Source organism: Astyanax mexicanus, chromosome 15 (genome assembly GCF_023375975.1).
Source record: "Astyanax mexicanus isolate ESR-SI-001 chromosome 15, AstMex3_surface, whole genome shotgun sequence".
NCBI lineage: Eukaryota > Metazoa > Chordata > Actinopteri > Characiformes > Acestrorhamphidae > Astyanax > Astyanax mexicanus.
Window position 1 is genome coordinate 42,285,376 of NC_064422.1, and position 23,969 is coordinate 42,309,344.

Genomic DNA, 23,969 nt, shown 5'->3' on the forward strand with positions numbered 1-23,969 from the left:
GTAACACTGGTGAACCTTCCCAGGAGTGACCGGCCGACTGACTGAAATTACTCCAAAAGGGCATGAACAACTCATCCAGGAGGTCCCAAAAGAACCCAAGAAAACATGGTGGTGGTAGTGTGTGTGTGTGTGTGTGTGTGTGTGATGATGGTCTGGAGCAGCTGGACTTTAACTTGCTGTAATAGATGGAAGCAGGAATTCTGCTGTTTATCAGACAATCCTGAAGAAGAAAAATATCCGGCCATCTGTTCGTCTGTGACCTCAGGCTCAGGTGTACTTGGGTTCTGCAGCAGGACAATGACCAAAATCACACAAACTGAAGTCCACCCCTAAATGGCTTAAGAAAAACAAAATGAAGTGTGATTGAGATGTTGTGGATGATCTTAAACAGGATGTTCATGCTTAGAAAAATCTGAATTAAAACAATTTTGTAAAGAAGAATGGAACAAAATTCCTCCACAGAGATGTGAAAGACTTGTTGCCAGGTATCAGTAAAGCTTGATTGCAGTTGTTGCTACCAAGAATGACACAACCAAGTTATAAGATTTAGGGGCAAATACTTTTTCACACCGGGTTAGGCAATAGTCATTAAAAAGTGGTTTTATGTCAACTCAGGTTATCTTTGTTTGATATTGAAATGTGTTTGTGAATCTGAAAAAATGTAAAAAAAAAAAAAAAAAAAAAAAAAAAGTAGGATTAAAAAGCAAAAGATGAAAGAATCTTTTATTGGGCTCGAAATGTTTCACAGACTATATTTGTAATGTGAAAAACATATATGGAAAAGGTCCCTATTTAATTTTGGTCTTATATAATCTAATAACATACACTTACTGCAATCATGCCATGTTGGTGATAATGGGGTAATATTTTACCATTTAGCTGAACGACATGTTCACTACAGGCTTAAGAGTGTCATTAATGTGGCAGTCAAAATGACCGCCCAAATGACAAACTTTTATATATAGCGCTGCTTTTAAAACAATTATACAAACATTTGCAGCTATTGGCTATTATCTCTGACATATGATTTTAAAGACCTCGTGGACGTGTCAAAGTGTGATTAACGCTGATCTTGGTGTTGAACACAGAGACAGTGCAGTTTCGTACGATACCGGAACAGTGGCTCTACTTTTTCTGATGTTTGCACACTTTGGTGCACTTTTCCAACAAGGCAATGCTTGTCCATATACTGCTGCTGCCACATACAACTTTAAGCTTTAAAGACACTACAGATACTTTCCTTGGTGAAAAAAAGTCATAATTTTTTTGCTTTTTCACATTTGGTATTGTAAAAAAAAAAAAGGCCATTTTTACTTGTTTTTCCTATTTCTAGTTTTTAATTTCTTCCCTCCAAAAACCACATTGATAAAAACGAAAAAAGAAAAAACCATGACTGGATTTTTTGATTTTCTTCCCCAACCTGATGTAGCAGCACACTTCTGAAAATTTTGTGAATTAAGTAAATAATTATAATTATAATAAAAAAAAAATTGATTGTGAGGGACAGGAATTAAAAACTAGAAAATTGGGAAAATGAATGAAAACCAGTTCAGAGGAAAGTACCAGTTAAGAGGCAGTATATGTATATATATATATATATTTTTTTTTTATTATTATTATTTTTTATTATTATTATTATTATTATTATTTTTTTTTAATTAATTAATTTATTTTTAATCCCATTTTCCCCATTTTAATTTGCAAGGCCAATAATCCAACCCACTCATTAGGATGCCCCAACACACAGAAGGTGAAGACTAGCAGCATTACCGAGTAGCATCACAGCGCTAACGCTCGGAGGAAAGCGCAGCGACTCGGTTCCGATACATCAGCTCACAGACGCAGCCTTGTGCTGATCCACATCACCGTAGGAGTGATGAGGGAAAAGAGCGCCATTTACTCTACCCACCCAGAGAGAGCAAGACTGATTGTCCTCTCTCAGGGCTCCGGCAGCTGATGGCAAGCTGCATGAACGGGATTCGAACCGGCAATCTCCTGATTATAGTGGCAGCGCTTAGCCCAATGCATCAATTGGAGCCCCCCGCAAACATTAATATTTAACACAAGTTTTAAAAACCATTAAATAGACGTTTACACTGATTGTATTTTTCTTAGAGCTGAGAGATGAAGTGTGATTTGAAGACCGACGCAGTGGAACATTATCTCTGACATACAAGCACAAAGACCTGGCATCCCTACAGCACATTGTCCACAAATAGAAGAGTGACTAATATACCTCAGAGCTGTATATATGTGTGTGTGTGTGTGTGTGTGTGTTCCCTTCATAGTCAGAAGTATGGCATTGAAACAGAGGGAAACCAACAGGTGTCCCTCTATATTTACAGTCCCCATTTAGAACAATGGACATACAGGAGAACCCCCTCAGCTTTCTAATCAACATTACACTGAAAAAACATCAGCAAAAATAATGTGTTATCAAGATAAACAGCTAAAAAAGGTAAATAAGCTAAATTAGCAATTTAAAATAAACACAATTACCTAAAATGTGTGCAATTAGTCAGTAATAAAGTTAAATTCGTATTATACTCTTATTATTACAATGTAAAATTGGGAAATATTAGACATTTTGCATTTATTTATGTAGAATTCACCTGTTAATATACAGCTCTGGACAAAATAAGGGACCATTTAAAAATGATGAGTTTCTTTGATTTTACCAAATTGAAAAGCTCTGGAATATAATCAAGAGGAAGATGGATGATCACAAGCCATCAAACCAAACTGAACTGCTTAAATTTTTGCACCAGGAGTAAAGCAGCATAAAGTTATCCAAAAGCAGTGTGTAAGACTGGTGGAGGAGAACATGATGCCAAGATGCATTAAAACTGTGATTAAAGACCAGGATTATTCCACTAAATATTGATTTCTAAACTCTTACGAATATCTAAAACTATAGTATGAACTTGTTTTCTTTGTATTATTTAAGGTCTGAAAGCTCTGCATTCTTTTTTGTTATTTCAGCCATTTCTTATTTTCTGCAAATAAATGCTCTAAATTACAATATTTATATTTGGAATCTGGGAGAAATGTTGTCTGTAGTTTATAGAATAAAACAACAATGTTCATTTTACTCAAACATAAACCTATAAATAGCAAAATCAGAGAAACTGATTCAGAAACTGAAGTGCTCTCTACCCTCAAAAACGGTATGATTGTGAAACTGGCCCTCATCAGGACATCCCCAGGAAAGAAGACTTTTAGTTTTATGTAACCCTGACTTACTTTTAGATTTAGAAAGTTAAATTAAGCTACATTGCCCACTGACTTTTAGATTATAAAGTAATTTAGAACTTTAACACTTTTCAAAAGGGTGTTTGATTTACCGTATTTTTCGGGCTATAAGGCGCACTTAAAATACTTATTTTTTCCCAAAAATCGTCATTGCGCCTTATAATGCAGTGCGCCTTGTGTATGGATTTTGCTTGTGTTTACTGACCTCGATTTTTATATGGTACACGGCGCTCTGTTGTGCAGAATTCCTCACCCACGCCAGAAAAAGATCCCCCTCTTGGGCTAGCGCGCGGTTACCTTTGACTGCCGTACTGCCTCTCGGCTGTGGCTCAGGGTAGCTAGTTTCCACTGTAGCTCCGTGGCCAGAACAAGGTGCCGGTAAACTTTCCTTTCCACCCGTTCTGGGGTAATAGCACAAACTTTCTTTTTAGCGCCCACTTCTAAGTAAAGTTAACCTCTTAACACGCGCTGGCCCACCGGCGGGCCAGAAATATTTAATATTTCATAACTGGCTGTGTTTCTGAATAGTTATGAACAGTTACAGGTTCAATATAGACATCCAATATACCATTTTAAAGCTTAGAATCTCTGCTTTTGAGCTATTTAGCCTATTTAGCGGAATATCCTTTCAGAAAATAAACATTTAGGGCGAAATATGCCTTGGTTATGATTTTAATAATTCATAACTCTCATATTTGCGTTTATCGTTCGTCCATATTTCATCGAATGCGGTCATGTCATACACCATTCGAACCGTCTGGCTCTCCGGATTCCAGAACTGTGCTTTTACTGTAGGATGTATGTTTCATGAATTAGAGCTGCGTCAGAGCGCATGTTTCCAGTAATAAAAGGCTCTCCTTTTGTCCTGGGGTAACCTCCGGTCACTGCCGCCACCCCCCGAACACACACCCGCGCTCAGCCACAGGTCCTACCTTCAAAACGCGTCCAGACTAAAGAGAATCCATCAATCCAGTCTCCTGTAATCCACAGTTATATCCAAACAGCGCTGGAAATCACTTCATCCAGAAATGAAACGTATCCAATCTTTATCTCTGTTTTAAAACCGTTTTATTCACCGAATTCGGCACAACACGCTATTATAGTCAGAAGCCTCGCGGAGTAATGCGGTACTTGCTGTGCTTCAACATAATATTATGGTCTGTCGGAGCGTTGGCTACCGTTGTCAGGAGCGTCGCGGAGTAATACGTACTTGCTGTGCTTGTTGATTTATTGCTCAGAGATGTTGTTATTTTTCACAGATATTGTGAAGGATTTATTGCTCAGAGTTATTGTTACTGATATAAATAAAGTTTCATTTAGTGCGCCTTATAATCCAGTGCGCCTTGTGTATGGACTAACACTAAAAATAGACCGTTCACTCATCGTGCGCCTTATAATACGGTGCGCCTTATAGTCCGAAAAATACGGTAATCTGATTTGAAAGCAGATTAAAGAAATATAAATCATACTTGAGCTCCTGAGCGATGGCTGCTATCTGCTCCACTCGGTCCTGATGAGCCGCCAGGTCACTCTCAAACGACTCGTGCCTCCTCAGCAGCGCTCGCACCTCCGTCAGAGACGCCGTCTCGTAATCCTTCGCCATCAGGAGCTCGTCCTTACCTGCAGCACATATTAAACTTATTACTGAGTGCAGAATCACCTATTATATATGTTACATGTATGAGGTGAGTATTATCGGCCTGTAATCTGCTGGTAACCCTTGCTAGCACTGCTAGAGAAGCATTAGCATTAGCCGCTAACCGTGCTAAGCGCTATCTCGTTGACTGTCCAGGGGTGTGTAATATCAGCCTGTTGCCTATTTCTAACCACTGCTGGAGTGGCATTAACATTACTGCTAGCAGTTAGCCGCTAATGCTAATGCTCCAGTGGAAATCTAAAAATCTGGAAATCCTGTTAAATTAGAAGGAAAATATGGCGACACCTTGTTCTATACTAGTGTCATTATCTATACTTTAATCATTATTGTTTTTGCCCCTCTAACTTTTTCTTTTACAGGTTCACATACCAAACATAAACCCTGATCTAATCATTTTCTTTCTCTTTTGGGATCTACTGAACCTTGATTCGGTTTGTTTGCAGTGTGAAAACACTTTCTTAGATTTGTTTCTGGACTTTTGTGTCAGTCCTGACGATGTCAGTCTGCCTGTTTTTAAATTCTGCAGGCAACTCTTGTCTGTGGACTCCAATTCCCAGCATGCACTCTCACACTACACTGATCACACTCACCCAGCTACTGATTACTAACACCTGTTCACCTGGGTGTAAGTATATATATATATATATATATATATATATATATATACCCCTCATTTTCATCTGAAAATGGTGTGTGCCACTTAGTTATCGAGCTGTCCATTCGTGGTTCCAGTTCCTGCATTCTGGTACAAGGCCTCTCCTACGACTTTCCTTCTTTACTTCCTTCTTTCTTTTCTATATGTTCTCTCTCTCTTTCGTCTGTCCTGAAGTTGCCTAGCCTGGTTCTCCATTGCCCTGTTATTCATTGTGATGCTGTAAATACTGTATGACTGTAAGGCTGAATGAGACTCAGGTCCAAAAATGTCATAAAAGGCATCTGCCATCTATCTGAGTGCAGATATAGTATAGACCACTTCAACACACTGTTAGGAGCTTGAACACAATACATGGGATAAGAGCCTCCACTCACTCTTATCCCATGTATTGTGTTCAAGCTCCTGTATCCTCAATAACAGTGTGTTGAAGTGGTCTATACTATATCTGCACTCAGATAGATGGCAGATGCCTTTTATGACATTTTTGGACCTGAGTCTCATCAATTATTGTAGCAGTGAAAGAGCTTTTATCTCTGTGCTACAGATAAATTGCAGCCCCTACCATTAGCCCAGGCCTCGTGAGTGGAGGCTTTCTGATTGAACTTCTCAGCCAGATGATTAAGGCGCTCCAGGCGGTGGATCTCGGTGAGGAGCCATTCTTCATAGCCTTTCTCCACCTGTTCCAGACCCTGCCACGCACTCGCAATGTCCTACAGCACAATAAACACAGCAGAAACTTTACGTTAATTTTTATTTTTATTTCTAATTTTTTTTCCATTTTCTCCCCAATTTACACGGCCAATTACCCAACCCACTCATTAGGACTCCCCCTATCACTAGTGATGCCCCAACACACCAGGAGGGTGAAGACTAACACATGCTTCCACTTCTTTTCAAGCTGCTGCTGATGTAGCATTACCTCCGAGCCAGCGCGCTCGGAGGAATGCACAGCGACTCGGTTCTGATACATCAGTTCACAGATGCCCTGTGCTGTGGACATCACCCTAGGAGTGATGTGGGGAGAGAGCGCCATCTACCCACCCAGAGGGAGCAGAGCCAATTGATGACAAAGCTGCATGAGCAGGGGTTCGAACCTGCGACCTCCCGCTCACAGTGGCAGCGCTTTAGACCGCTGGACCACTCGGCGCCCCCAATTTTACTTTAAATACATAAATACATTACTAAGGCTTATAGAACCATAATAAATAGAAAGTGTAAAAAATTGTGTCGCAATTTCTTGTTTATACACTGAACAAAATGATGCATAAAATTAACTTTCTGCATTTGCTTTTTTAAAGTAAATTTAATTTTAGATAAATTTAAGTAACTTCAACTCGGTTTCAAGACTTAAATGTTACACAGAGTAAATAAGTGAACTGAACTTCAGTCAATCCTTTCTTTTAGTAAACTTTACTGTTTTTAATTTCTGCATACAATATTACCTAATTACAATTACATAATTTATACAGTACTACTGAAATTTAAATATTTTAAGTTAAAATACACATTCAAACATTTATATAATCTCAAAAGATTTATTTTGTAAACAGACCAAGTCTCACTGTTTAAACACATGGATGACATGTAATACATTATTTTTAGTTTACTAGTATAAAGAATGTATTTCATGCCATCCATGTGTTGAGACAGTGTAATATGTGTGTAATTTAAATAAAAATATTTAAATATCAGGAATTATAATGTTATATATTATGTATCATAAATTATTTGAGTAGTATTGTATAAATGAAGTAATTGTAATTAGGTAATATTGTATGCAGAAATTAAGTAAAGTTTACTAAAAGAAAGGATTGACTGAAGTTCAGTTCACTTATTTTCTCTATGTAACATTTAAGTCTTGAAACTGAGTTGAAGTTACTTAAATTTACATGAAATTAAATGTTACTTAAAAAAAGCAAATGCAGAAAGTTGCGAAACTTTTTTAAAGTAAATTTTACTCATCATTTTTTTCAGTGTCAGCTGATTTCACACCCACCTCTATAGTGTGGTCCAAACCGAAATAACAGGTGAGAAAGGTGCTGTAATTAGAATTTAGTTTGACTAAAAGACGAGGTCTCTGTCTGGAATCTACTGAACCATGATACTGTTTGTTTGCAGTGTGAAATCACTTTTCTAGCTCTTTTCTGGAGTTTTGTGTCGGGCCTGACACTGTCAATCTGCCTGTTCCAGACTCTAAACTCTTGTCTATGGACTCCAGTTTTCAGCATCATGTGACGCCATAGCATTCCTGCTCACCCAGCTACCCAGATTACTAACACCTGTTCACCTGGATATTTAAACCACTTAATTCCATCTGTTAACTTGTCGAGTATTGCACCTAGTTATCAAGCTCTCATATACACACTTTGTCTTGTTTTATCTTTCTTAGTATCATCCCGTTTTGCTAATGACTTCCCCTGACTTTGGACTTGATAGAACGCAGTGGATCAACAACAGCAGATGACAGACATGTCTCTCCAAACCATCACTGATCATCAGTAAATTTTACATTTCATTTAAAGTAAATCAAGGGAGCAGAGTCTGGAGGAAGAGTGGAGAGACACACAGTCCAAACTGCTCGAGGTCTAGTGTGAAGTTTCCACCAATCAGTGATGGTTTGGAGAGACATGTCATCTGCTGGTGTTGATCCACTGTGTGATTTAATTTTCCAGCAGGACTTGGCACACGGTCCATACTACCAAATGTGCCAATTGGTCTTATATAATATTCTAATTTTCTGAGACAGATTTTTGGGCTTTCATTGGCTGTAAGCCATAATCTTATAAAATAAATGCCTAAAATAGATCACTTTGTGTTTAATACATCTATATAACATATGAGTTTCACATTTTGAACTGAATTACTGACATAAAGTAAATATTCAAGCGTCACTCTTAAAAACAGAGGTACGATATGAGTACTTTTTTGTTCTCAAAGGTACACTCTTCATAATTGTACCCTCAAAGGTACAATATTGGTCTTTACAGGGTCAGATTTGTTCCCTCTGAAGTACAAAGTAATTTCTAACAGCAATAAGTACAAATTTGTACCATTTAACCAGCCAAAAGGTACATTCAGTATTCTGTATCACTGTACTAATAAACAATATATATTTAAATTGCACATTTTTTATTTAAAAGCCAGACAATTTTCGATCATCAAGTTTTTGAGCCATATTTAGTTGATGATAATGTTTATAATCTTTATAATCTTTACTGGCACAAAAACCATGGGTACAAAAAAGGACTTTCACTGAAAGGTACTTTTTTGTACCTCAATATAAGGTACAGCCCCAGCGACAAGCTTTGTACCCTTTTAAGTACAAATCTGTACTTACAAAAAGTACCTTTCAGTGAATTCCTTTTTTGTACCCATGGTTTTTGTGCCAGTAAGGATTATAAAGATTATAAACATTATCATCAACTGATTATGGCTCAAAAACTTGATGATCTAAAATCGTCTGGCTTTCAAATAAAAAATGTGCAATTTAAATATATATTGTTTATTGGTACAGTGATACAGAATACTGAATGTACCCTTTGTCTGGTTAAATGGTACAAATTTGTACTTATTGCTGTTAGAAATTTCTTTGTACTTCAGAGGGAACAAATCTGACCCTATAAAGACCAATATTGTACCTTTGAGGGGACAATTATGGAAAGTGGACCTTTGAGTACAAAAAAGTACTCATATCGTACCTCTGTTTTTTAGAGTGTGTGTAGGTCATTTCACTTGACTTGTGAAGTGATTCTCATAAGTGTATCAAGCAGCAAACAACCCACTAGACATGCTGATAACAAACACTTGTTATCAAGTGTGTGTGTGTGTTACGCTCTCACCGACACCATCTTGCCCTCAGAGGGCATGAAGGCAGGTCTGTTGCTGATGCGCAATTTGGTCTGCAGGGTGTTGAAGCTGATCTCTAGCTGGCACTTCTCCTGCACTTTGGGCGGCTTGTGGAGGCGGCGGTAATCACGGAAGTCCTCCAGCTTCTTCCTCATGGCCGTCATGGTGGTTTCTGAAGAACGGTTCTCCAGCCATGGGGTGGTGCGCCGGATCCATTCCAGGAGCTGGAGGGAAGTAGGGTGAGAAATAAGCTGGTTCTCACCAAATTTGATGTTTATTTCAGGCTATTCATGCTATCTTTTTAATGTGATCTACAGTATATCTGACATTGTGCTAAAGAGCAGCGCTTCACATGAAGTTTCGGTTTCATCTTCTCCAGCATTACAGGAGCTATCAAGGAGTTCCAGTGTCTCCAGCTGAGCTCATCATCCAAAAAAAAAATGTTTCCAGCTCACTGTGAAAAGGACAGACTCATATCAAAGATATCAAAGTTTGTTTGATCATCTGAAAAACGTAAATATGACAAAAATGCAAAAACAAAAGGAATTTGTTCTGTCTGATTGTCTGCATTAGCTATAGAAAGCCCTTTATGAATAAATCTGATTTGATTTTGATTTGATTGGAACTGGAAACAGGTAATTCAGTTTATGGATCTAAAATAAAAAATGTATTATTTTTCCATTCATCTTAAATAAATCATGCTGAAATAAAATGTAATATAAAAACAAGAAAGAGAGTCACATGTTTAGCACACGCACTCAGCCAATCAGAGCTGTGAGCGGCCAGCTGAGCTCATCGTAAAAAAAAAAAAAAAATATATATATATATATATATATATATATAAACTTAATTGTACTTAAAACATATTGAGAAATGTCTAAGTATGCTGTAAATTAAGCTTCATCAAATGTTTTAAAAAAGTACATTAAAGTGTATTTTAAATAAATAGACTAATATGAAGTATACTTTTAATTTAATGTAATTCAATATAAGTGCAATGTATCATGCAACTTTTTGGAAAGTAATTTAAATTACTACCACGAATTGAAAAAAATAAGTAAATTAAAAGTAAATGTTACATGCTAAACATTATAGTACAGTATATTAAAATAAATATTTGATACCCAACAAAGTATATTAGAAGTGTGCTACTTACAAAAGACAGGAACAAGAAGCATATTTGTACTCTAATGTAAATAGATCACATATATTTAACATACATTCTTAGTACATTTCTAATATACCTGGTGTATAATAAATAGTGATACAGTAGTAACAATCATTAAATACTGTATATTATAATTTTACTGTAAGCATATTTAAAATATGGGTTTACATATATAAGGTGGTATGTTTAAATGTTACTTAAGTATATTTAAAATAGTTACATTTTAGTACAGTTAATAAGTATACTTAGCACAATTTAAGTAAGACTTTTGTACTATTTTTATACTGTAATTAAAGTATCAAAAGTACAAAAAAGTTGTTCCATTTTAGCACTCTTTAAATATACTGATTAATAATAATGTGGCTACAAGAACACTTTAGTGCACTATAGTATAATAATGCTTAGTGTCCTTTTAATCTACTGTTTTTTTTCACTAGGGCATTGGGCATTTTATTTTCCTTTAATCCAGATGGGCCATTTCATAAGAAATACTGAGCTGTTGCGTAACACACCTAAAAACAATCCAAATAATTAAAAATATCATATTTAAAGTTGTTTTACCATTCACACTGCCCCATAGATTACACATCTGTGTCACATACAGTACATATAATAAAAAAGACTGGATTAGTGCCAAAGATCTGTGATTAAGCTCAAGCTTAAAACCAATTTATTATCACAGATTTTAGCTGAAGCTTTATGGGTCTTACCTCGCTCGCCAGTTTCTCATAGTCCTCCATGAGCTTCTCGTTCTCCTGGTTCACCCCCAGAACCTTACAGATCCGGTTAGCAGCAGTCTCCGCCTTTAGAAATCACACCCACAAATATACATTTATTAATAATTATGAAGAAAGAGCATCAATATAATAGATTTGCAAATGATTATGGTGGATGATAGGGCCTAAAATATGAACAATATAGATAGATAGATAGACAGACAGACAGACAGACAGACAGACAGACAGACAGACAGACAGACAGACAGATAGATAGATAGATAGATAGATAGATAGATAGATAGATAGATAGATCATGGGTGTAGTTAATTTTGGGTGTAACGTGAAATAAACCAATAAGTGTGCCAGTTGCTCATCATTCCCTTTAAGAGCCAGGTGAGCTCTGACTTTGGCGCGTTCGTATCTTAACAGTGCGGCGCTTTTGTGCGTCTCAGCAGAGACAGATACTGAGCTGCGACCTGTCTGTTTACGTTCTAAAGGTATGCCAGTAGCTCATTTAAGGGAACAGTAATGCTATTTTATTCTTTATTCTGTGTATTATTGAGTTAAAAATTGGATTTGCGCTCGGCGGCTAACTGTTGTCAGGGTTTTAATCAGTCAGTGGAGCTCCTGTGTTTTACGCCACCAAGATAGAACACTCCAGAAATTTACCTGAGCACACCTCACTTCCAGACCACCACACCCTTCAGTGAAGATTTATTCCTAAACTCTCTGACGCTATTCTAACAGGGCTGGCACAAGGTGTGGAAATAGACTGTTGACGGGGTGTAAGATAGCAATGAGCACAGGGTGAATTTTTTCAACCTTTTCAAAAAATGCTATAATATCACTCTCTGTAAAGTAGAGTAAATATCAGTGCAAACACCTGTACATTCACAGTTTATAGACTACTATCTTCTAAAGTGCAATACTCTATGTATAAACTATATGTAAAGTGTAAGTTATGTGTGAAATTGTATATTTCTTATTCCTGTGTGTTTTTATTGCTGTATGAGTACCTGGCACCTAAGATTTTCAATCACCTGTACATCTGTGTTTCTGTGAAGTGACAATAAAACTCAAAATTTGATTTGATTCAGTGCTTCTAGTTGCCTTCATGTCTATGTTACCTTCTGGCTCTCTTCTATTAGTTATATATATATTATATATTTAGATATGCTGATGTCATTAGATCAGGGGTGTCCAAACTACGGCCCGCGGGCCATTTGCGGCCCGTTTCCGTTTTTTGGAGCGGCCCGCGAGGTATTTTAGAAATAGAATGAAAGTTGGCCCGCTGTTAAGCAGGTTTTTATAATGTGAGATTCAAAGTTTGAACTCTAGGTGTCAGAAACGGGCCAAAGAGTCTAAAAGCGGAGAGGGTGCACATTTCTAGCGCAGAAAAAACGGGCCAAAGAGTCTAAAAGCGGAGAGGGTGCGCATTTCTAGCGCAGAAAAACAGGCCAAAGAGTAGTGATGGGACGATACACTTTTTTCAGCTCCGATCCGATACCGACATAAAACTGATACAACCCCTGGCAAAAAGTATGGAATCACCAGTCTTGGATGAGCACTCCTTCAGACATTTCATTCTGTAAAACAAACTCTGATCAAAAACATGATACAATAATAAGGTCATTCCAAAGTGCAACTTGTTGGCTTTCAGGAACACTCAAAGAAATGAAGAAAAAACATTGTGGAAGTCAGTGAATGTTACTTTTATTGACCAACCACAGGGAAAAAAATATGGAATCACTCAATTCTGAGGAAAAAAGTATGGAATCATGAAAAACAGATAAACAAAAGATGATTCAAAATACATCACTAGTATTTAGTTGCACCACCTTTGGCTTTTATAACGGCGTTCAGTCTCTGAGGCATGGACTTGATGAGTGACAAACAGTATTCTGCATCAATTTGGTGCCAACTCTCTTTGATAGCAGTTGCCAGATCAGCTTTGCAGGTCGGAGCCTTCTTGTGGACCATTTTTTTCAATTTCCACCACAGGTTTTCAATTGGGTTGAGATCTGGACTATTTGCAGGCCATGACATCGACTGAATGTGTCTTTCTCCAAGGAATGCCTTCACTGTTTTTGCCCTATGGCACGATGCATTGTCATCTTGGAAAATTATTTCATTATCTCCAAACATCTGTTCAACTGAAGGGATGAGAAAACTGTCCAAAATGTCAATGTAAACTTGTGCATTGATAGAAGAATTAACCACAGTCATCTCCCCAGTGCCTTTGCCTGACATGCAGCCCAATATCATCAAGGACTGTGGAAATTTGGTTGTTTTCTTCAGGCAGGCCTCTTCATAAATCTCACTGGAACGGCACCAAACAAAAGTTCCAGCATCATCACCTTGTCCAATGCAGATTCTTGACTCATCACTGAAGATAACTTTCATCCAGTCATCCACAGTCCATGATTGCCTCTCCTTAGCCCACTGCAGTCTTGTTCTTTTATGTTTAGGTGTCAATGATGGTTTTCTTTTAGCTTTCCTGTATTGAAATCCCATTTCCTTTAGGCGATTTCTTACGGTTCGGTCACATACATTGGCTCCAGCTTCTTCCCATTTATGCTTCATCTGTTTAGTTGTACTTTTTCGGTTTTCAAGACAAATGGCCTTAAGTTGCTTGTCTTGACGCTTTGATGTCTTTCTCGGTCTACCAGTACGCTTGGCTTTAACAACCATTCCATGCTGTTTGTATTTGGTCCATATCTTGGATACAGCTGACTGTGAACAGCCCACATCTTTAGCAACCATGCGTGAAGAGTTACCTTCTTCAAGAAGTTTCACAATCCTCTCTTTTGTTTAAAGAGACATTTCTCTTGTTGGAGCCATGGTTCTTGCCACTCTAATTCGTCCAGCAGCCCTCCAAGGTGTCATGACTGCAGGTGTTTTTAACTGCGGACTAACGAGCAGATCTAATCTGAGGCAGGTGTCCATTTAGGGAAAGGAAATTGACTGGGTGTGTCCTTATTTTCTACCTTCAATTTGAGTGATTCCATACTTTTTTCCTCAGAATTGAGTGATTCCATATTTTTTTCCCTGTGGTTGGTCAATAAAAGTAACATTCACTGACTTCCACAATGTTTTTTCTTCATTTCTTTGAGTGTTCCTGAAAGCCAACAAGTTGCACTTTGGAATGACCTTATTATTGTATCATGTTTTTGATCAGAGTTTGTTTTACAGAATGAAATGTCTGAAGGAGTGCTCATCCAAGACTGGTGATTCCATACTTTTTGCCAGGGGTTGTATAAGATTGCCGATACCGATACAAATACCGATACTTTTAGTTTATTAATAGTACTATGATTAAGGTTAAATAATGAGGCTGAAACAGACCACACAGCCCTTTTAAGAGTATCCACAGGTGCATTTAATGTAAATGCATTCAAAAGTCATTTATTTGACACACTTCATATGCAATTACACAATAGTTTCCTTTTAAATAAAATGTTTGAATTTTTATTAAATATAAAAAAAGTAAAATATTAAATAAGTTAAATATTAAATTCAGGGCATTTTTTGCAACGGTTGTGCAGGAGACATTTATTTTGACAGGTAGCGTAGAGGATTAGCTGCAATAGCTAACGGCTAACTGGCGATGCTAACTGTATTTCCGAGCTAAATTGATCACTGTTTTTTAATAACAGATTGATTTCTTAGTGCTGGTTAGGGTTGGTAGGATCTGTGGTTTGATATTAGATGTGGATTATGGCTGTAGTTCACTTAAGATAGTTATTTATTACATTCACAATGCCGGAATGATTTTGCTAGCTAGGCTAACAGACTGCAGATCTTAATGGAGATGGCTAACGGCTAAGTGGCAATGCTAACTGTATTTCCGAACTAAATTAATGACTGTTTTTTAATAACAGATGGGTGATTTTGTGCTGGTTAGTGTTTGTAGATGCTGTGGTTTTATAGGATACGTGGATTATGAATATAGTTTACTCCAGTCTGTAGTTCATACCTTCACAACACCGGAATGCAGCTGCTGTCAGTTCAGTGCTAGCTAGGCTAACAGACTGCTGGTGTTAATCTGTTTACCTCTCAGACGCTGACTTTACGTGTACCGTTCTGCTGTACAGCGTTTCCAAAGTGAAAAGTCTCCAGATAATGGACTTTTTTTGTAGATAAACAGCTAAAGTTACTCAGTCAGCCGCAGACTGAAGCTGCTGGGGGTTCAGGGTAAACTGTTAAACTGGAATCCTGATCAGGGATGCGTTTTGTGTTAACGTTATGGCGGGTTTATTGTTCAGCTCAAGCTTTGGACTGGAATATGGATCGGTAAGTGGATCGGCAGCGCCCGCCCGATATCCGATTCGTCGGATTACGTCAATATCGGCCCCGATACCGATATTGTATCGGATCGGTCCCATCTCTACCAAAGAGTCTAAAAGCGGAGAGAGTGCTCAGTTATAGCGCAGAAAAACGGGCCAAAGAGTCTAAAAGTGGAGAGAGTGCGCAGTTGTAGCACAGAAAAACGGCCAAAGAGTCTAAAAGTTGCCGTAATTAAGGGGTTTAATATTAAGAGACATCATGAAATTAAACATCAATTCAAAAAATCTTAATTTACACAACACTGTCAAAGATAGATAAAGATAGTAAGTCAAGTAAAATGGTGTGTAAATGAAAGTAATCAGGAAAAAGTATTATTTAAAGTGGTATATTTCATTATTTGTTTTATTACAGAGTCTGTGGCCCGTGACTTCAAATATATTTCTCCTTCTGGGCCCCAACAAAAAAAGTTTGGACACCCCTGCATTAGATGATCAAACTCTGATATTTTTTCTTATTGTCTGTTTTCCAGCCTGATACTGATAGAAGTCTCTGGAAGTCAAGCTGCAGATCATCTGCAGCATCAGTTGTAAAAAGCGCTATTCAGAGGGTTTATACACCTTTTACAAGGTCAATTTCAAGCGCTTTTCTAGCACTTTCAAGGCCCATTTTCACATTTTTCCAGCACCTTTCAGCTGTGGTAATTTAATGATAAATGGTGACACTTCACAGCGACTATGCTACTGAGAAAAATAGAGAAAAATACTTCTAAGTAAGCAAATAGCAGGAATTATGGATTTATTGGTGTCAGTTTTACACAATTTAAATACCAATGTTCTTCACCGAATGTTTACCCTATTCATTTAACTGAGCAGTTATTACTGTAGTATGTCAAATTAGGGGGTGAGTTGAGAGCATTTATACATACATACACTCAAAATTATTGATTAGCTTTTTGTCACACTGCAAGATATGGTATTATATTTATGTGAAAACCACCAGAATTATGTTTGTTAACAGCAGAAGGAGAAGAAATTAAAGCCTTTTTTATTTTACGCTCTGCAATTTTTTTCTTTAAGCGAACTTATTCAGTCAGATAGTTACGAAATGTAGTTTGAATTTCAAGCATTTTTTTAAGCACTTTCTCCAAAATTCCAGCACTTTCCAGGCCTGGAAAACAGAATGTTAAAATTCAAGCATTTTCCAGGATTTCAAGCACCCGTACGAACCCTGAATATAAATAAATTAGATTTGATTTGTTGTGTACTGGCTTGGCTGATGTACCTGCTCGGCTCCAGCAAAAGCGTGGTAGAAGCAGGACACGTAGGTCATGATGGCTCTCTCGTCAGGCTTGGGGGTGTTGACGATGTCTGGAAACATGATAAAAAAAAATAAAAAAAACTATGAATATGGTAAATTTGGTTTATTTTCACACTTTATAATCACTCTTAAGCTATTGCTGACACAGATGTGCAAATATCTTAGTTGACTGTGTGTGTATGAGTTCCTATGTTTAGTGTTTAGTGTAGAGCACCTTCAGGGTCCAGCATTTTAGGGATGTCGAGGTGTTTCTCAGCGATTTCCAGAGCCAGGTTCAGGTTACCCAGGGGATCATCCTATAGGAGCGAGAAAAGCAATATATATATTTATATATAGGCGCATTTGCCATCATATCTCTTCACTGATCTCACTTAATAATAATGCATATCAGACTCGCTCCAGTGGCTGGATCACCTGTCAGGTACCAAGAGTTTTTAGTGAACTGGGAAAATCTGCTTTTAGCTACCGTGCACCAGCAAGCTGGAATTCGCTGGGATCACTGAACCATTTTAAACTTTTAGTTTTTAATCACCATCAGAAAGCCTGTGACTGTTTTAAATGACTTTTTTTATTAGTTTATCTTTTTTCTTATATTATATATATATATATACTGTATATATTTTTTTTATTTTTATTTATTTAATTCTTTTTTTATTACTTATATTTTTTATTTATTTTATTCTTTTTTTTATAACTTTAATTTTTTATTTCATTTTAATGTTTTGTATTTTCATTCTTGTTCTTAGTTATATTACTCATTTAATCACTTATCATTTTTTATATTTTACTTTACTTTTACTATTATCTATTTACTTATTTTATATTTTATAAAATTTTTATTTTTAATGTCAATTTTTTTTTTTGTATGGTATTTTTGAATTTTCTGTTTTACATATATATTTTTATTAAATGTTGATTTAAAATGCGTATTCAGACCTTCAGACATTAAGTTCAGTATTTTTCATTGTAGATTAGTACAAAGCTGTGACCTCTTGTTTAGATACAGACACCTGGAATTCAGGCTTTCAGTTAACAGCTGTGCTGAACTCATCAAGAGTTAATTACTTGAATTTCTTGTCTCTTAATAAAGTGTTTGAGAGCATCAGTTAAAGTAAAGTAGTGAAGAGGTAGAGTTACAGGTATACAGTGAATAGTGAATATTTAGAGTAATGTTCTAATCCAGATTATGAGTAGCAAGAAATACTCAACTAAGTGGAGAAAAAAATTAAATCACTGCAAAGACCTTTAAAAATTTTATGATGTTGAAACTGGCACTCATCAGGACCACTCCAGAAAAGGAAGAGCAAGAGTTTCCTCTGTTGTACAGGATAAGTTCATCAGAGTTACCAGCCTCAAAAGCTGCAAGTTAACAGCTCCCCAGATAAGAGCACCTAGTATAACTAGTGCACCTAAAAAAATAGAATATAATTTTAAAAAGTTACTTTATTTCAGCAACTTTGTTCTAAATGTGAAACTCATATATTATATAGATGTATTAAACACAGAGTGATCTATTTTAAGCCTTTATTTATTTTACCGTTGATGATTATGGCTTACAGCCAATGAAAACCCAAAAAGTAGCAGTGTGGGCAGTGTGCCAAGTCCTGCTGGAAAATGAAATCCACATCTCCATAAAAGTTGTCAGTAGCAGAGGGAAGCATGAAGTGCTGTAAGATTTTGTGGGAAAACAAAACTGCACTGACTTTAGACTTGATAATAAAACACAGTGGATCAACACCAGCAGATGACATGTCTCTCCAAATCAAATATTCTAATTTTCTGACACACTTTTTTTGATTTTTTGGTTTTCATTGGCTGTAAGCCATAATTATAATCAACAATAAAATAAATAAACACTTAAAATAGATCACTCTGTGTGTAATACATCTATATAATATTTTAATGAGTTTCACATTTTGAACTAAATTACTGAAATAAAGTGACTTTTCAAAAATGTGTAGGCATGCACTAATATGTACATATACAGCTCTGGAAAAAAATAAGAGAGCACTTAAAATTGATGAGTTTCTTTGATTTTACCAAATTGAAAACCTCTGGAATATAATCAAGAGGAAGATGGATGATCACAAACCATCAAACCACCAAACTGAACTGCTTGATTTTTTGCACCAGGAGTAAAGCAGCATAACGTTATCCAAAAGCAGTGTGTAAGACTGGTGGAGGAGGAGAACATGATGCAAAGATGCATGAAAAAAAAAAGAAAACTGTGATTAAAAAACAAACCAGGGTTATTCCACCAAATATTGATTTCTGAACTCTTAAAACTTTATGAATATGAACTTGTTTTCTTTGCATTATTTGAGGTCTGAAAGCTCTGCATCTTTTTTGTTATTTCAGCCATTTCTCATTTTCTGTAAATAAATGCTCTAAATGACGATATTTTTATTTGGAATTTGGGAGGAATGTTGTCTGTAGTTTATAGAATAAAACAACAATGTTCATTTTACTCAAACATAAACCTATAAATAGCAAAATCAGAGAAACTGATTCAGAAACTGAAGTGCTCTCTTCATTTTTATTACAGTGTTAATGCACGGTGCTGAAGGGGTAAAGACCTTGTTGAGTTTGGAGTAGTCGATCAGGTCGGGTCGGTGTCTGTGTATCAGAGCACAGAACGCCAGGCCGTCCTTCCAGCTTCACACACAGCAGGAAGCAGCAAACAGCAGGAAGAAGAAAATAATGGGTCATGCTTTTGTCTATTTAAGGAACAGGTGTGATTGCAATATATCTGCTATAGAAGCACTTCAGGAGCTCTACAGCGTAGAGAGTACACTCTTCAGTAAATCACAGGCTTAAGTATGTTGTGCAACAAAGCATTCAGCTCCATTTAAAGCTGCAGCTCCTTTGATGCTCAGAAAGGTAAAGACAGTTCCTCAATCGTAGTGGAACACTCTTATTTTCCTCATATAAAAGGGTGATGCGGATCAGCACAAGGCTGCGTCTGTGAGCTGATGTATCAGAACCAAGTCGCTGCTCTTTCCTCCAAGCGTTAGCGCTGTGATGCTACTCGGCAATGCTGCATCAGCAGCAGTTCAAAAAGAGGTGGAGTCTTACTGTTAAAGAGGCACTAAACCCTAAACCATATTTTTTTTCATTAATTACTGAAATTATTACTTGATTAATTACTTTAAAAAAAGCTTTTATTGTGGTAATTTATGCCTTAGCAGCTCCTGTCAGGTTTAACTATGCTATAGGCAAAAATGATGTGTCCGTGTACTTTGGAACACAGACACAACATCATAACATGCAGTACAGTCAACAAATCCAATCATCCTATTCTCACATCTCGCTATCAGAGGCATACTGCTGCTGCTGCAGATCAGCCAATCTGCTCTCCCTCCCTAAACCCCTAAACCTCTAAACCCATACATCACCTAGTGCCTCTCCCAAACTACCCTTCCACACTGAAAAAAATGATGAGTAAAATTTACTTAAAAAAAGTTTTGCAACTTACTGCACTTACTTTTTGTAAGTAAATTTTAAGTAATTTCAGATCAATTTAAGCAACTTCAACTCGGTTTCAAGACTTAAATGTTACATAGAGTAAATAAGTGAACAGAACTTCAGTCAATTCTTTCTTTTAGTAAACTTTAGTTAATTTCTGTATACAATATTACCTAATTACAATTACTTCATTTATACAATATTACTCAAATAATTTATGATACATAATATATCATAATAATTCCTGAAATGTAAATATTTTTAGTCTCAACACATGGATGGTATGTAATACGAGTCTAATATGAGTCTCAGAGCTCACTGTGTGTGATGTCCCCCTTCTGCACTCAGCACTAACCTGCAGTGGAAGTTCTGGACGTTGACGTTCCTGTAGGGCGCAGTCTTCCTCTGACACCACAGTAACAGACCCTCTTTAGCTGAGGTTTCTGGGAAAAGGTCAGAAAACCGTACGTTCCATCACCAGCAGCTTTATCCATAAACCAGAGGGACTGGGATAATTAGTGCAGAGTCATGTGCCCAATAGTGCTGCACTGCTACTACGCACTTAGTCCCCATGGTAACTCTGCTCACAAACGAGTACAGTACCTTCCACTGAGATGTCCTGGATGGCAAAGCGAAGGATGATGGTCCAGATCATTCCCAGAGTCATCTTTACATTTCCATCAACGATCTCTAAACACAATATATTTATACATACATATTAGTACAATTTAATCAGATGAATCAATTAATTAATTGTTCTTCATAAGACGCTATAAGTTTTTATAGTGGATTTTTAAATTTGAATAAAAGTATGATTGTAATACTAGCATAAACTTGTTAATGTTTGAGGGGAGATAAAGATAAAGCCCTGGACGTGAGGTGCTGAAATAAAGAATACATGATAAATCGAATAAAGGATTTTTTTTTTAATTCATTATAAACATCTCAGATTGGTTGTAAGGATTTCTGAATTAGAACTTTAGAATTATCTGAGTATAAAAGAGCATTTTTTTACATCTGTAGTTGTTTTCTATTTTCTGTGATCCGGATCAGTTGATGAGTTTGTTGTTTATTTGAAGAGTTTCTCCCTCTGTTTGGTTTGGTTTCACACAGGCATAAAAACCTAAACGCACCAAAATGTGCACCAATAAACCACGTGAGCACATCGTCTTCTCTGATTGGTCAGAGCTGAGAAGATTCTGTGTCTTCCAGTGTGTAAATCTGTATATCTGTAAGTGTGAAGCTGAAAAATTGCTGCTCTGCTTCTAAACACAGTGTTTTTAATGGGACATGCAGTACAGATGTGAGCAGTGAACGCTGCACATACTGTGCTCTTAGTGTGTAAACAGCATGGAGCTGCAGCAGAGTTTGTTCATAGCAGTGTATTATCTGGCGAATATATCATATTAAACTGAGCCTTTTCAGCAGTTTAGCTCAATTAAAAAGAAGTATATTTGATAGCTGGGTCGGATAGAGACCAGATCACAATCTCACCACAAGCTTAAAAAAAAAAATGTAAAAAAAAATTAAAAATAAAAATTATTATGATTATGTCGGGGTCAAACTTGGTGGAGTAATTAATAACACGTCACTGATTCCAAATCAATATCAATGTAATGTGTCTTTTGTGCCACTGCATAGTTTACTGTTTCAATTTCGTATTAAAACTAACTGCGTAACAATACATTTTTAACAATATTTATACGCGGGTAAGACAGACTTTAATAAATAACAGATAAACAAACAAACAAACAGGGGAATAACGAATATAAATATGTACATAAACAAACAAACAGGGTGTAACGATAAACAGAATATAACTAAACAGGGCTAGGGATATATACAGGGATAACTATGTGAATAATATACAACATAAACAAAGAAAAGAAAACAGAAAATAAACGTGACAGGAAATATACGTGAAATAAAGGGAACTAGAAATAAACAAGAAATAACTAGAGCGTAACGAAAAACCATGAACAAACAATAGCAAACGTGGCAAAACAAACGACAGAGGAAGGTGCAAAGACCGACGGATAAACATAGACAAAAGGGTACTATATATAGTAACATAAAACACTGAACACCTGGGGAAGGGGCGGAGCTACAAATTAGACACACGTGACGGAAAATTACAGGAGACACACACTAGGAAACGGGGAAAACACAGGGAAACATAGCGAGGCCGTGACACAATACAACATTTATTCTGAACAAATCATTATTACACATATAGAAGAATAACATTAACCTTCACTTTAAACAACTTTTTTTTATACATTTAATAGAAAATGAATTAAACCCTGTCACGTTAAACTCCATAACTATTAAGAAGGTAACCTTTGACCTCATCAGTGACATCACAACCTTCACACTGTTTTATTTTCAAAGGGACTGAAGGCAATTGCTGCTAATGTTCAGCTATTAATATTATATAATAATTTTAATTAATATTACTAGTTTTCTGTCGTGCAGCTGGCCATAACAGGAAGGACACATGCATGGATGCATGACAGGAAATAAAAAATGTAAATAAAAATTGATTAGTTTCTCAGAGTAACAGGTAATGCCTGAACAGTAAATCTGATTACCTTCTGCTCCAATGGACACCAGTTTAACCCCTTTACTGGTGATGTACTCCAGAGCTTTGTTCACGTTGGCTATTTTGTGGAATCTCATCTTTCCTCGGTCTGGTTTGGGCAGCCTTTCACCTAAACGTGTAAAATCAAGATACTGTAACAGTGAAGCTCCAAAAATGTCCTGAATCACTAAACACAGGGATTTCTAGTGCTGGACGATATGGAAAAAAAATACCACTTTAGAATAAGACTATCTTTATAAAGGGTTTATAAATGGTTTACAATTATTTCATTAATGGTTACTAATTAGGTTATAAATGCCTTAAAAATCATTAATAATCAGTTATAACTTGTACATAAAAAGGGCAACAATATAGATGGCTGTGAGTTCACTATTTGGCAAACAATAGGTCATTGTTGCCCTTTCTACATATGTGTTATAACTGATTATTAATGATTTTTAAGGCATTTACAACCTAATTAGTAACATTAATAAAGTAATTGTAAACCATTTATAAACACTTTATAAAGGTAGTCTTTTTTTAAAGTGGTACCGATAAAATTTATATCATGATATATTTCTTAATTTCTGTCGATACAGTATAATTCTGCAACATCATCACACACTGGCACTGTCAGCGATTTGGACCCTGACAGCAGTCACAAGTCAGATGTTCATTGCTATCTTGGTAAAACAGGCACGTCGAAGGCAGCAGTGCACAAACCTGACTTTTACATTAAGAATAAACAGAATACTAAATAAAACAACATTGCTATTCTTCAAAGTGCCTTCACAGTGTGAACGAGCAGCAGAGTTTAGAATCAGGCCCGACCTGGCCCGAGGCCGTGCAAATAAAAGATCATTAAGAGCCCAAGCCCGATTTAAACCCGACATTTTTCTTAGTAAGTAAAGCGTTAAAACTGAGCTTTTTAAAACATTTTCAGACTGTTTGAATGAGTGAAATCTGTTCAGAAATATGTTAATTGACCTCGCAACACTGAAGAAATATAGACCTATTAAAAC

The 23,969-nt window shown here is 36.5% G+C and overlaps 1 protein-coding gene across 3 annotated transcripts in view; it reads right to left on the reverse strand.

The window, feature by feature from the left end:
- Nucleotides 1-23,969, reverse strand: part of LOC107197345 (alpha-actinin-2-like) — a 64,055-nt gene that overhangs the window by 25,510 nt on the left and 14,576 nt on the right. For all 3 annotated transcript variants that reach the window (XM_049464551.1, XM_049464552.1, XM_049464553.1), the window contains exons 3-12: nucleotides 22,958-23,077; nucleotides 20,970-21,056; nucleotides 20,722-20,809; nucleotides 19,478-19,556; nucleotides 17,116-17,197; nucleotides 16,866-16,951; nucleotides 11,289-11,381; nucleotides 9,404-9,634; nucleotides 6,127-6,274; nucleotides 4,722-4,872 (exon numbers count right to left, since the gene is read on the reverse strand). In XM_049464551.1, coding sequence (XP_049320508.1) covers nucleotides 4,722-4,872; nucleotides 6,127-6,274; nucleotides 9,404-9,634; nucleotides 11,289-11,381; nucleotides 16,866-16,951; nucleotides 17,116-17,197; nucleotides 19,478-19,556; nucleotides 20,722-20,809; nucleotides 20,970-21,056; nucleotides 22,958-23,077 — 1,165 coding nt within the window. The remainder of the gene's footprint in view (nucleotides 1-4,721; nucleotides 4,873-6,126; nucleotides 6,275-9,403; nucleotides 9,635-11,288; nucleotides 11,382-16,865; nucleotides 16,952-17,115; nucleotides 17,198-19,477; nucleotides 19,557-20,721; nucleotides 20,810-20,969; nucleotides 21,057-22,957; nucleotides 23,078-23,969) is intronic.